The 14,486-nt window shown below is 43.3% G+C and overlaps 6 protein-coding genes across 6 annotated transcripts; 4 read left to right on the top strand and 2 right to left on the bottom strand.

The window, feature by feature from the left end:
• Nucleotides 1-322: 322 nt before the first annotated feature.
• On the top strand, nt 323-1,482 carry PAAG_00199 (hypothetical protein; the record flags this gene model as incomplete). The annotated part of the gene is made up of 4 exons (XM_015843938.1): nt 323-600; nt 631-816; nt 1,100-1,205; nt 1,285-1,482. 4 exons carry the CDS (start codon nt 323-325, stop codon nt 1,480-1,482), a joined length of 768 nt encoding a protein of 255 aa, XP_015700273.1.
• Nucleotides 1,483-6,176: 4,694 nt separating this feature from the next.
• Nucleotides 6,177-6,551, bottom strand: PAAG_00198 (hypothetical protein; the record flags this gene model as incomplete). Its single annotated transcript, XM_015843937.1, has 2 exons — nt 6,177-6,303; nt 6,352-6,551. 2 exons carry the CDS (start codon nt 6,549-6,551, stop codon nt 6,177-6,179), a joined length of 327 nt encoding a protein of 108 aa, XP_015700272.1.
• A 520-nt stretch (nt 6,552-7,071) lies between these two features.
• On the bottom strand, nt 7,072-8,878 carry PAAG_00197 (phosphotransferase enzyme family protein; the record flags this gene model as incomplete). Its single annotated transcript, XM_015843936.1, has 4 exons — nt 7,072-7,991; nt 8,051-8,429; nt 8,486-8,721; nt 8,836-8,878. 4 exons carry the CDS (start codon nt 8,876-8,878, stop codon nt 7,072-7,074), a joined length of 1,578 nt encoding a protein of 525 aa, XP_015700271.1.
• Nucleotides 8,879-9,427: 549 nt separating this feature from the next.
• On the top strand, nt 9,428-9,745 carry PAAG_00196 (hypothetical protein; the record flags this gene model as incomplete). Its single annotated transcript, XM_015843935.1, has 1 exon — nt 9,428-9,745. The coding sequence occupies one exon, from the start codon at nt 9,428-9,430 to the stop codon at nt 9,743-9,745; it is 318 nt and encodes a 105-aa protein (XP_015700270.1).
• A 1,423-nt stretch (nt 9,746-11,168) lies between these two features.
• On the top strand, nt 11,169-13,029 carry PAAG_00195 (integral membrane protein; the record flags this gene model as incomplete). The annotated part of the gene is made up of 4 exons (XM_002797610.1): nt 11,169-11,227; nt 11,352-11,463; nt 11,602-12,789; nt 12,904-13,029. The coding sequence occupies 4 exons, from the start codon at nt 11,169-11,171 to the stop codon at nt 13,027-13,029; spliced, it is 1,485 nt and encodes a 494-aa protein (XP_002797656.1).
• Nucleotides 13,030-13,470: 441 nt separating this feature from the next.
• PAAG_00194 (cytochrome c oxidase assembly protein ctaG) lies at nt 13,471-14,413 on the top strand (the record flags this gene model as incomplete). The annotated part of the gene is made up of 4 exons (XM_002797609.2): nt 13,471-13,664; nt 13,719-13,788; nt 13,845-14,283; nt 14,355-14,413. 4 exons carry the CDS (start codon nt 13,471-13,473, stop codon nt 14,411-14,413), a joined length of 762 nt encoding a protein of 253 aa, XP_002797655.1.
• Between the last annotated feature and the right edge of the window lie 73 nt (nt 14,414-14,486).

The raw sequence follows: 14,486 nt of genomic DNA, 5'->3' as shown, positions 1-14,486 counted from the left end.
CTCTGAGACTACCTGGAGATCTGTCAAGATTGATGACTCAAAACATCTCACTGATGGCAAGGAGTCAAAATTTGAACATTGGCTCTTCTGGATGAAGAACAAGCTCTGGGAGAACACTGACCACTATTCTACTGAACACATGAGAATTGCATACATTGAAAACTTAACTGATAGGAACACAGCATGTCACATTGCACTCTGTATGGAAGAGAATCACTCTGAGTGATATCAGACTGCAGAAGAGATATTTGAGCATCTCAAGTCAATATATGAGAATGCTAACAAGCTGCAAAATGTCAAGAGTGATTATCACAAGCTGATTATGCACAATAGGGACAAGTATCATGAATTTGTCACAAAATTCTTACATCTGGCAGGTGAGGTCAAGATTGTCAAAGAGGACTACAAGACAGACTTCAATGACAAGCTATTCTTTGATCTTCAGAGGATGATGGCAGTAGTCAATACAATCATCAATACATATGCTGAGTTTCAGAAGATCTGTGCTCAGGCAGCTCACACTCTCCAGACAATCAATGTCACTCAGAAGTCAAAGAGCTTGCAGAGAAATGAGTTTAATATCTTCAAGCAAAACACTCTGTGAGTCTCTAACAGTCAAACTTCCCACAGCACCTTGGCCACAAAATCCCCTATCATAAAGAAAGCCTTGAGTGCTTGTCCAGATATTCAGTGCTACTACTGCAAGGAGAAAGATCACATTGTCAGAAATTGCCCTGTGAAGCAGAAGTCTCAACAGATGATCACTGAGCTCACAGAGAATGACACTTCTAAGCCTTCAGCAGATTTGAAAAAAGAGTGAGTCTGAGAAAAGACTTCACCTCAGATAGTTCAATAGTCTGTGAGAGGTTTGAGATGAAGGACTTGATTGAGAGAAAGAGCTTTAATGTCTCAATTAAGTTAGCTCACAATGAAATTGCTACTTCTACAAATTCTCTCACTGATACTGAAGCAAATAGTGTGAATTTTATTGATATCTGATACACTATAGAATTGGTGAGATTTTTCAATAGAAAGTTTCAGGAACTCCCATTCAAATGCTGCATGAAGGGATACAATGATGCCTCTGATGGGGTGATAGACTGCACATTGACTCTAAACCTCTGAGTGAATGGTCAGAGATTCTGGAATGTTCCCCTGCTGGTGATGGACCTAGGCCAGTACTCTGTCATCCTGGGATGAAAGTGGTTAGCAGCACAGGATATATGGCTTAATGTTAAAAATCAACACCTGATTTGGCTGAGTGAATGGTCTATTCCTGAACAGATGACAGAGTCAATGCTGAAGATAGTGTCTCAATCAATACTGAAGCATCCAGACCCTAAGTCTGAGCATCAGGCAGATGTGAAACAAAGAGAGATCAAACTGGACAAGGAGATCAGACAGGAGCATCAGGCTCAGCTCTGCAGATTGAAAGGGACCAGCTCAGTCATGACACCTAAGACAAGGCAGAGACTGACCTGAGAGGAGACAGCATCACAGATGATGAATATGAACTTCATTGAGACTGCTTCTTTTCACAGTTATATGAAGAACAAGAACTTGACAGTCTTCATAACCAGTCTGTATGAAATTAATAAACAGCTCAAGAAGAAATGAAGTTTAGTGAAAGCTGAGAAGGAGTCTGATGAGAAGCTGATCAGCAACTTATCAGAATGATTGAAAGATCAGAAGAACTGTTTCTCAAAGAAAGCATCAGATGAATTATCTCCTCTATAAAAGAATGTTGATTTTAAGATAGAGCTTCAGTCTGACACTGACCTCATTCAGAATATTGAACATGCATCTCTATATAAGATGAATCTGGAGGAACTAGAAGCAGTGAAGATCTATCTTGAAATCAATCTAGCAAAGAGCTTTGTCATTTCAAGTTCAGCCCCCTACACCTTCTCAATTCTGATTGCTTGTAGTGGAAAGAAGCTACAATTCTGTGTTGACTTTCACAAGCTGAATGCTATGATCAAATGAGATCAGTATTTCTTGCTTCTAATAGATGAGCTGATGGACTGACTCAACAGAGCAAAATACTTTACAAAGCTGAACATTCAGCAGAGGTTTCATTGCATCTGAATGAACTCTAAGTCAGAGAATCTGATCATCTTTAGAACCTGCTACAGGATCTATAAATACTGAGTGATCTTCTTTGACCTTACAAATACCCCTGCCTGCTTTCAATGATTTGTCAACAGTATCTTCTTTGACTATCTGAACAAGTTCATGATAGCATTCATGGATGATCTTCTAATCTACAGCAGGACTCTTGAAGAACACAAGCAGCAAGTGAACCTGGTACTGAACTGATTAAAGACAGCAGACTTGCAAGCTAGCATTCAGAAATGTGAGTTTGCTGTTCAGAGAACAAGATATCTGAGATTTATCATTATCACAGAGAAGATTGAGACAGACTCTGAGAAGACTGCTGTCATCACAAAGTGGCAGATTTCAATCACAGTAAAAGGTGTTCAATCATTTCTAGAATTTGACAACTTCTATTAGTGATTTATAAGAAACTATAGCTGAATTGCAAAATCACTATACCAGTTGACAAAGAAGACAGTTCCATTCATGTGGACATCAGAATGTCAATCAGCCTTTGAGAAACTGAAGAAGCAGCTGATGAAGGCTCCAATCTTACATTACTTTGACTCTGAATGTGAAACCTGCATTGAGACTGATGTCTCAGATGAAGTGATGACTGAGATACTGAGTCAAAGATTGAATGATAATCTTTGACACTCTGTGATCTTCTACTTCAAGTCAATGAATGATGCAGAGCTCAACTATGAGATTCATGACAAGGAAATACTTGCAGTCATCTGAGCATTGCAGAAGTGATGAGCTAAGCTTGAGAGACTACAACAGGAAGAATGATTCAAGATTCTCACTGATCATCATGCACTGAAATACTTCATGACAATCAAGAAGCTGAATGCATGTCAGACTCACTGGACAGAATTTCTTTCTCATTTCTATTTTGAGATTAAGTATTGATCAGGTAAGGTCAACCTGCTAGCAGATGTGCTGAGCAGATCTGAGCAGATTAAGAAGTAACAGAACAGCTATATGCAAATTCTTCTAGAATCAGAGATTCTTGACTCTCAGATCACTCTTTTTATGAATATTGCTAGCATCAACTCCTCAGAGAAAGAGAACATTGCTGAATGCATAGTGTCTTTAAACAAGACAGTCATCTCAATTGAGTCTCTGTGACAGCAAGTAGAAGAGGAGAATAGCCCCTATACAATGAAGAATAATATGTTGCTCTATCATGAAAGATTGATAGTGTCTGTTCAGGAAGAAACTCTTATAGCTGCTCTGCTAAAGAAAATTCATGATCAGATCTCAACAGCACACTCAGAAGGACAGAAGACTCTGACTCTGATTCACTCTCACTATTGATGAATCATCTGACAGACAGATGTCTTACACTATGTTCAGAACTGTCATACATGCTGAGTTAGTAAGATTTCAAGAGACAAAGCTTCTGGCCTGCTAAAGTCACTATCAATACCAGAACAGGCATGACAGCATATTGCAATGGACTTCATGAATGTGTCAAAGAGCAAAAGTGACTGTGATGTCATTCTAGTTATAGTCTGCTGATTAAGCAAGAAGACAATTTCAGTTTCTATCACCTGTGAAGTTACAGCTCATGAGCTGACTTGATTATTTATTCAATTCTACTATTTCTATAATGAGGCACCAGACTTGATTGTCTCTGATCACAGTCCTCAGTTCATATCAAACTTCTGAAATGAGTTCACAGAAATTCTAGACATAAAGTTGAAACTCTCAACAGCACATCATGCACAGACAGATGAGCAGACAGAGACAACAAATCAGTATATTGTCACACACCTTCACTCATATGTTAATTACTATCAAAATGACTGAGATGAGTGATTACTCATTATAGATCATGCTTCTGCAGTCATCTCAAACATCTTCACTAGAATCTTCTTCTTTCTAGCTGCAAATGAATATGAGTTATGAACATTATTTGACTGAAGGCCCCTGCCAAGAGAACTAAGAGCAGGGAAGAGGACAAATTGAAGGACTGCTCAAAACTTTGTTAAACAGATGAAAGAGATCTGAGAGTGAGCAGGCAAGGGCATGAAGACAGCACAGGAACAGATAAAGAGGCAGACTGACAGACATCATCAGAAATCTGACTTCACAGTGGAAGATTTTGTCTACTTGACATTGAAATCATACAGAATTGACTGATCAAGCTGTAAGCTGACAGCACAGAACACAGGTCCCTTCAGAATTCTAGAGAGGGTGAGCAACACCTATAGACTGGACCTCCTCACAATCATGAAAATTCATCTAATCTTCTCCTCAGACAACCTGCACAAAGATTCAAAAGACCCCCTACCAGGGCAGACTGTCAAACCACCAGATCCAATTGAGATAGATGGAGAAAATGAATGAGAAGTGGAGCATATATTAGTCAGTTGAATAAATCAAGACAAACTGCAATATCAAGTCCACTGGAAGGAATTTGATGAGGACTCATCTTGGTACTCAGCTCATGACTTCAAAGGATCACCACACACCATATACGACTTCCATGAAGCTAATTCTACAAAAGCTGGACCTCCAAGGTGACTAAATGAGTGGCTGAAGGCATGGGAGACAGACAGCTACCTGAAGGACAAGGTTGATGATGACCTACCAGCATGAGGACATGCCTGTCCCTAGACTGGGGGGTGATGTTAGACTCAGTGCCTGACCGAGCCCGACTGAGGCCCAGTGCCCGGTTAGACTCGACATTGGATTAAGCTTGGCGCCCGATTAGGCCAAATATTCTCACGTGATCAAATGACCATGCAGGTGGTTATAACCCAGGCAGGCCCCAGCACCTCTTTCATCCCATCAAGCTTAGTATTTCATTATATAGCAGTTAGCAACGCAGAGAGTTTCCTTCTTATGCAGCTTGCATTCACTCCCTAACATTCTTTCTCAGAATACATATTAACATTTTATGAAATTAATTTATAATGTAATATTAAAAACTTTTGAAATAAGCTCATTGTCAGTTTTAAAATATAATTAAGAAGAGAATTATGAGAACACTTGAGATGACTGAACTAAGTGTCAAAGAAAGTGTGAGAAGCACTATAACTAATATTATAAAAGAGTAGAAATATAAATACTACAAGCATTATAAAGAGAAGAGAATAATAATGAGTGAAAATATAAATGTAGAATATTACAATACAGCTGCTTGTATATGAATTAAGATTGATCCACTCTGATTTTCAATAATCTTCACTTCAAAGGTTGATCTGTTTCAATCTGCAACCACCTCTATATATTTGGCTGTTCATGTAACGGCGTAGAACGGTTCCGTCCAGACTTCTCGACAGTCTAAGGCCGCTGGGTTGAAAGGGTAATTGCAACTGCCTAGCAACGGCATAGCAACTCAACCCACCATTACCCCGAAAACAAATACCCCGTAAACACGGGAACCGCCTAGAAACCACGCTAAGGAAAGGGGTATATAAACAGAGCCTTCCCCGAACCCATGTTTTAGGAACCATCTTAGTATTTCGTCGAGATAGCTTACCTAGCTGGCAATCGAACACCTGTTTCACCTGCGCCTAGATCGAAGCCGTGACATCAAGCAGCAATTTTCAGAGTGAATGAAAGGTGTTCTGCAGCAGTGATGATCAACATTTCTCACAAGAGAAGCATCATCAATAACTGACACGTAGCAGCAGCAGTAAATGAGAGAATGTAAGTCAATAAACTGCTTCTTGTAAATGTCTAAGATGCGCACAAAACTGTTTTTGCCATGTCACTCAGGCATAGCAAAAGGTGCAGCTAGATGTATTCTAACTTTGTCTTAAATTGTAGTCGTTGAATGCGTAAAATTCCATACACTTCTTTGAACCCTCTGAAGAATCATGAATCAGTGGATTTAAATGACTAATCAATTATGCTCAGATAAAGGAGTGCACAATTCTATTAGTTGACTTATGATTCTCATGACAGCAGCAAAGGTTTTTGTGACGATTTGCTAGGCTCCCTCCCCGTATCACATGACCTCCTGGCTTCTATTTAGGCGTTCCCATGAACCATCACACGGAAAAACGCAAAGAAAGAATGGCAACCCAGAATCATGTTGGCAGGGCATATCCCTAGCTGCCATACTATGGGCGCTCTAGGCCCGATTGCATATCATCGAATAGCTTTTCCACGGCTTCTTTGTCAGGTATCGCACCTATTTCCAGGTCCGCCTGGGCCCAAACACGGTGGCTGTCTTGGTTTGCATATTGTCTCAGAGTCGGATTGTCAGCATTTTTGTTTATCTGGAATTTATATCACTTATATCGCTTTCCGCCCTTCTCGTAGGTCTCGCCATGGTCAAGACGGCTGCCGATGCTTGTGTCATTATTGCTGCTTTGCGTAGGGGCCGCTGAGGTGCCAGCGATGCCCTCTCCTGTCGCAATCTTGGTCACCCGGGAAGGAGCGGCAAACACCCAGTTCCGGAGCCGTTTGAGGGAGTCAACTACTTGACGGCTCATACTGTCAGATGACAATGATTTAATAGGTTCGGTATTCTCTGCTGGTGTGCTGTGAGGCAATCACGACAGTTTTTAGCACGTGTAGTATATCAGGAGCACCGCATCACTTACCAAGAATGGGGTTTCATAGGTGGATGGATGGTGAATGGACAACCAGGACTGACGTCTGGCGAGCACCTCCTTATATATACCTGCCCGCGCAACCCCCCACGAGGGTCAAAGCATATGAACTGCATGCCCTCACTTCCCGCCTATCATCCGGACTGCTCCCTACGCGCTTGGAGCCATTGACGCTTCAAGGATTAGCCAGCCCAACCAATCACATCTTCTGCCTTGCCACCAGAAACAGGCATTCACCATTCAGAGAGCACCTTGGCAGCATCAAACCTGAGAGATCTCAATCCCACTAAAATGAGAATGAACCAATAGTTAACAAGCCTCTGCATCAGCAATTTAGATATCACATTTGTTCTCTCACCCAACCAACTATCTTGATTCTAAAAGAGATGTAATCTTCGCATCAATTACTGAATGGCCATTCTTCCTCCCACACCTTCTCTTCATTTTGGTTTCGGGCAAATTCTCGTATGATGAATTCCTTGGCCTGACACAGAGCATTCTTAGCCTCTTCATACTGCTCTGGCCTCACAATGCCTTGTTCCGGAAATAAATCCCCAAGGCTGTCCTTGATGCTCTGCATTGCTTGCATACCGAGTGATGATCCATTCACATCTCTTTCAATCTCTGCTTTTTCCTCATCAGAAAAGTAGAATGGGTACTGATGATCTTTGCCTTCTGAGGTCACAACGCCAGGAAGGTCTGCCCATGTGCCCTCTAGTTCAACAATGCGAGCGAGGTAGGTCGCTTCACCATCAATCAGAAGATTTCGAGCAAGGAGTAGGAGGTCAAAGCTAGGGCTTTCTCTGTATTCTAGCACGCGGTATAGCCGTGGGTTTGTTCTATGGACAAATGTTCTGTATAATGAACATAAGGCTTGCTTGTTATATAGAGCTTTGGCTTCTTTTTGGGCTTCATTGTCCAGCCTGAGTAAATTCTCGGGCAAGCTAGGCCTTTCGAGACCATGAAGTTGGGGGCCGTCGTAATCCAGAAGGTGAGGCTGGCGTGCATGATGAAATAACGGAGCTAGCTCAGTGGATTGCCAGTCAATGATTCCGACGATTTCTGTGGGGGATTTAGAGTCCACGAAGATGTTTTCAACGTGGAGATCACCGTGCCAGAGACATGATGATGTTATAGATTGGTCAACTGGACAGAGATATCTGATCATGGTGAGATAGAGCTCTAGAGCTCTGAGTTTCCTTGCCCTTGTGGGCTGGTACGTCCCTGGACCATACAGCGCCATTGGTGATTTGGGCAAATTTGGGAGCGCTTTCACACAGGCGATCTCTTGACGGCCTATTGCTGTAAGGTTCTCTCGCACTGTCGACCCAATGTTCTCTTAGTTTGAGGGTTTCACAACTCATAATGGAGGGACTTACACGGCCCACGGTCAAATTGAACAGTTCTCCTCCCATTATCAACTTTCTCTCTGCCTGTGGATGGCCCAATGACAAATCTCTCATCCAATAGTGTGGCCCCTCCGCTATTGTAAGACATGCTTTGATGCCTAAAACCATCGAGGTCTTGTGCAAAGTACAGACCACCAAAGTGACTAAATGAAACAGACATCCGCGCTTTTTGGTACTGAACAATAGTTTTTACTACTGCAAGGCGGTCCCCGATTTCCATGTGAGGCCAGACTGAGCCTAGCGGCACGCCATGAACCTTCTCCATAATGATATACTCCGCGCCCACAGAGTTTGGGCCCGAGTTCCAGGAATATACTTTGGGAACAGGAGTTTTGCATACGCTGCGCACCTATTAACAATAAATCAACAGAGACTCAGTAGTTGGGGTGAAGAATAGGTAGGTACAAATTCCATTGTCGCTACTTCACTGGCAGTAGTAAGATGAGGAAGGCCAGCATTAGGATTAGGAATCTTCGCCACGGCTTGCATGCCATTGTCCATAGTAAGCAGAAAAGCTTTATTGTACATGCCATCAGGGTACTTCTCGACTTTGAGGCAAGATTGGGCACCAACAGCTGCCGCTCCGACACGGGCTAACTCCTCAACGTCAAAATGGATGTATCGCTGCGCCATTTCATGAGCTTCATTTTGAATGAATCGGCCACGTGTGAAACGAAAAAAATTCATGGTCCGAACTCAGCGCTGTATCAGATTAACACTGCTGAACTGCATGTTTTCAGCAGTAGCAAACTCACACGACAAGGAGGAGTAGCAGGCCTGCGAACGACCCGCAGACATGGTGCGGAATGGGGTCTGGCAGATTGAGAAACGGGGTACCCAGCGTCGACTGATAATGCGAAAAGGCTCAAGGATTTCCTTAACCATCATCACCATATACAGGCGATAAATGTCCGAGGCTGATGATCAAGATTGATTTTTGCTCTGCCCGCAACGTCAGGTAGCTCAGCTACCTGAAGCAACGGTAGACTATCACTGACAAATGTTCAAAATTTTCAAGATATGTTGTCCTGGTGGTTAGGAAGGGAAAATTATTGACCTCTGCCGCCGGAAAAATATTGTTCCTCATAATTCTTAGCGTATCACGTGTTCATTCAGAAATAAGGAATGTTCATACAACAGAGCAATGATAAGCATCAAGCAAGCACAATGCCTACGACAGAACTCCACACTACTTGAAATGCTCTCACAAATCCTCATGTTGAATTTGACGAGCTGATAACACCTAGCAATGCTAGCACTGTCAAACCATGCAAAGCTTTCCTAAACGGTTTCATCACCCTCTCGAATGCAGAAGTGACGAGGAGGATATGAGGGCAGAATTGCAATATGCCCAAAAAAAGGGGAATCTTGTATACGGAGTTAGAAAGTCAAGAGCAGGAAATCCAAAGGTTTGTGGCTTCTCATGGTGGGTTGCCATGCCCCGACCTGGTACAAGTTCCAAAAATGGTCGAACAAGACAGCAACAAGCTTGTGTGGCTCCATGGAAGCTTGAACTTGTGTATCCCTATACATATCAACAACTCCGGACAATCACAACCTGAAAAGATGTCATTCAGGGTGCCTTTGCCGTATAAGATTGGTGAGGAAGAATTCCCTGGCAATGCGGAGGATAAGGTACCGTCTGAGGCTGCAACATACATCTGAATCAATAAGAACTGTCCGGATATAGCAATCCCCAAGCTACGAGGGTTTGGAGTTCCTGGTGGCCTTAGTGCGAGTACATATTAATCTCCAGCAGCTGTTTGATACCCGGCTAATATTTAGTGGGCACATGATCAATGATATATTGAACCGTAGTAAGCGTAGCAAGCGCGCTCCAAGTATAAAAAGTAAGTGAAGTGAGCGAAGCATGGTTTGTTAAGTTACTAAAAACAAAATTAAAAAAAAAAAAAAAAGGGCAAAAGTGTACATAATTTAAACAGTTGAATTCAATATAAGGGAAGGCCTAATCAGAGAAGAAGCTACTGAACCTGCTCAGCTCATTGAGCAGCTTGTCATTTTACACAAAAGATACAGCCGTTGCAGCAGAGTTGGGGGCACATAAGGTTAATTATGCCCTGAACCTAGTGTCATTTATTTAATTTAACTAATTAATAAGTGGTAACTACTCCCGGAGTTGAGTGTAGGTTACAAGGCATTTGAAATATTTTCAATTCAACCTTATTTGGGGAAAGTTTCCTCAGAATCAAAATTGGAGATGTCCACCTCGACAAACGAGTCAGACTTCATGAAATCCACAGGGAAGAAAAACTTGGAAGAAACCTCTATTTTTGGATAAGCGTGGTCGATAGGTAGCTACGGTGTCTAACCCCAACACGGATGCCTGCAGCTTTTCTCCAAGATCCCAACTTCGCTCGTCGTTTTACCCCAAAATTTGAGCACCAGAACCACACTGGGGCCCTCCTACGGATTCCGTGCTCTCAATTTAGTACTGATCAAATAACTAACTACCCACTTTTTGTTAAGTCTTCCAGTTTTGGTGTTCTGCAGTGCGGTCCACCACTTTACGGAGGAGTTACATGGGATCAGTTTAATAACAGAGCTAAGATCTCTGTGCAGGGACCGAGGCCAAAGAGAGTCGTCACACAGACGCAGGACGAATATTCAGGACTCTTTTTTTTTTTTTTCCCAGGGGAGAAACTGAGGAATAATGTTCTGCAAAAGACCATCACCATCAAAACATAGCGCACGTTTGATTTCTAAGAGAGTCTGCGGATGACGCTTCTGCATTGCATTATTATTCCCTTTTACCTGTTACAATTGGTCACCACCAGCTCATGGACGGATAACACAAAATTCGTACGCATTTTATTCCCTTCACTTCGGGGACCAGGGACGCCCATTGACATCATCGGATCACCATCACTCACCCTTTCTCGAGATCTTCCCACCCCTCTGGAGCTACAAATATATACATAAAAAAAAAAAAAAAAAAAAAAAAAAAAAAAAAAACCTAAAAGGTGGTGGGTGTTAATTGGGAATTTATCTTAGCTGGGCATTTTTGGGGGTTTTAAGTGTCAATATCCCGCAGTTATAATAAGGGGGGAGCCCTCCATGAGTGGAAAACATGGAGGCGCAGTTTCTCGGTATTCAACACCGAAAACTTAATGCAAAAATACTCAAGCCGTATGTAGAGACTCTTGCCAGCTGCTGCGATCAATGATTTGCGTCAGTGGTGTGCGTTTACTTTCACGTCAGTTATGCGTTTCCTCCCATGGATTTGAAGCTGATGGCTTGATTCGAACTGCAGAATATTTCGCGCCCACGCTCTGGGATATCTTACTGTAACTGGACCTAAACTTATAACTTTTCTAAAAGTTTTTCGCAGAAAAGATTTGACCAACGAAGATAAACTTAACCGTGTGCGTCAGGATTTCTTTCATTCCATCATCCCGCGTTCTGTGATCTATTCTGTTTTCTAGATTCCATCCAACCAAGCTGTATACAAATGCAGAGTACAAACCGAGAAATGCTGACGTTTGGCTACTTCCCTTGAATAGCTCTTAAAAGTTTTAAGCGATGCCTTGCACTGGAATAGATTCCCTGCATTTTGCGCGCTGCTCGTTGGAGGGTCAACTTTATTACCAGCCATTGTTGAGCCTCTATTCACCAAAGCTGTGAATAATCGACGATTCAAAGCTCGACCAGTTGTGGCGCAGAGCTCACTGCGCCCTATTCGGTTTTTTGCAGCCTTTTTATCAGCGTGGCTGTGCTTCCCGATCCTCAACTCTAAAAAAGGGGTAGCACAACCTCTTTCCGTTTCGGAGGAGAAAGAGGGAGAGGCCGCAATCGATGATGTAACTCCGAAAGCAAAAGGCAGCCGGCAAAAGCTCCCAGGCCCTCCTGGTCTGGCTGGAAGGACTCTTGACCTAAGTCTTTTTGCCCTTATTCGAGCAATTGACGCCCTTGTATGCATGGCATGGGTTCGTTGGCAGAAACATCGAGTGTCCCAAAGTAAATGGACGCACGCGGAGTCCATAGCCCCTCAACTGACAGATGCTTGTCTCTTTGCCACAAGTTCCGCAATCGTCATGTGGGCCTGGTTCTATCTACCAGAAAGATTACCCGAATCGTACTGCAAGTGGATTGAGGAGGCAGCTCAGGTTGATAGCCGGCTTATCGACGTGCTCCGATCCGCCAGAAGAGGCGAGTGGGAGTATGGAAAACCATCAGAGAACAAGCCGCCATTACAGTCCATGTGCGAAGACTATGGCTTACCTACTGAATGGGGGAATCCGGAGAAAACAATCCCGTTTCCGTGCGAGCTTGTCCACATGGGTTGCGGCCCTAGCTGTGAGAGACATGCCATCTGGAGGTTCGTCAAGGCATTCAAATTTGCCTGTGCCACGTACCTTCCGCTACATCTGGCGTTGCGGTGGAAATCACGGTCGATAGCAGTACTCTTAAACGCGGTGAAAAACGCCGTCCGCTCCTCTGCTTTCCTTAGCTTCTTTATCAGCATTTTCTACTATTCCGTTTGCCTGGCGCGAACGAGATTAGGACCGAGATTATTCAGCCGTAAACGAATCACGCCAATGATGTGGGATTCCGGGCTTTGTGTTGCTGCCGGATGTGTGATGTGTGGATGGAGTATTCTGGTTGAGAATGCGAAGAAGAGGTTGGAGGTTGCGCTTTTTGTGGCTCCGAAGGCTGCGGCAACCTTGCTGCCAAGAAAATATGCTGAGAAGGTATGCGAATTTTAATTATTTTCGTTAAGTCCTTGGATGGGGATTCTTTACCTGATTTAGGCAAAAGAAGGGCCGATTTTGTTTTGCTAACTATATTTTCCTCCCCATCAACAGTATCAATGGAGAGAACAAGTCGTATTCTCGCTCAGCACGGCAGTAGTGCTAGCTTGCGTCCAGGAACGGCCGGAAATGATTAGAGGCGTCTTGGGAAGGGTCTTGGGACATGTTTTCAATGATTAGGGTGGTAAGAAGGTGTTTCAGAAGCTAAATTTTTGAAGGAAATTGCTTCCCGGACTTTGGTCCTTAACGTTATTTGGATTCGATTTGAAATAGTTAGAGAAAAGGATACGGAACTCCGTCAAAAATTAGTTCTCTCTCTCGAGTAACATGTTGGGGATTTGTTTCATGAGCAATTGAAATTCATGATCAGGGAAGTAAAACTTTTTGCTCAAAGATGAGCTCTAGATAGTTTATATTATTTTCTCTTGATAATATTCACCATTCAGCCACTTGAAAGATTTTCTATCGTATTCAATTTGCTGATCGTCAGCCAGATTGTTTCTGCGTTCTCCAACGAGCCAAGTCACGTGAAATCTCATCCGATCCGGATTGATTGTATCGAAAACTTCAAATGAGCTTTGTTCAATCTAATTTCACACCTTCCGCACATATCGAGTTACTATGTTGCCACGGATAGCACCATTCTGGAGTCGAAGGCTTATAGGCCTGCTCCCATTTTCGACTGCTTCATTTGTCTGTAAGCAGCAGCGCTATGCTCCTCAACGAGCCTTCTCCGCGCCAGCAGTGCGGCAGCCAGAAACGCCATCACCGGCAATGCAGAGCAAGATGTCACACGAAAGAAATCAATCTGCCTTGTGAGTGTTTTTCTGCTTCTTTCTTATGGTTGGTTTATACCAATACATCTTTAGGTACTATGCTATGAGCGTAATTATCGGAACAATTGCTCTCGCCTATGGGTCGGTTCCCATGTACAAAATGGTACTTGAACTTTTCAATCTTATACCACTGCTCATCATCCTAATAGAGCGCTGTAGATATGCCAGCAAACCGGCTGGAATGGTCAGCCCATTCAAACCCTCCGCACAGAAAAAGACCCTGCCTCCCGCCTCAAACCAGTAACCTCTTCCCGCCGACTACGAATTACCTTCAACGGATCCGTATCCGATGTCTTGCCTTGGAAGTTCACACCCCAACAGCGGGAGGTGAGAGTTCTACCAGGTGAAACCGCGTTGGCATTCTACACGGCAACGAATAAGGGACCAAATGATATCATCGGGGTTGCCACGTACAGCGTGACTCCCGCACAGGTTTCGCCGTACTTCAGCAAGATCCAATGCTTTTGCTTCGAGGAGCAACGGCTTAGTGCGGGAGAATCGGTTGATATGCCTGTATTCTTTTTCATCGACCCTGATTTTGTCAATGACCCTGCCATGAGGTCAATTGACACCATTACCCTCTCGTACACCTTCTTTAGTAAGTTGGAGTCTGGAGAAATTTTGCCGACGTTCTGTTTATGATTCGGACGCTAATGGATGCTGCTACAGAGGCTCGATATGATTCAAATGGGGTACTGAAGCCAGAACCAGGGATGGCGACTCCCTAGCATGCCCTTAATTATTTGCGCGAGGGACAGCGTCCAACTTGCGTAGTGATTCCACGAAACTTTGGCTTTTGGG

This window comes from Paracoccidioides lutzii (assembly GCF_000150705.2).
Source record: "Paracoccidioides lutzii Pb01 unplaced genomic scaffold supercont2.1, whole genome shotgun sequence".
NCBI lineage: Eukaryota > Fungi > Ascomycota > Eurotiomycetes > Onygenales > Ajellomycetaceae > Paracoccidioides > Paracoccidioides lutzii.
This window is presented reverse-complemented; position numbering and strand designations above follow the sequence as displayed.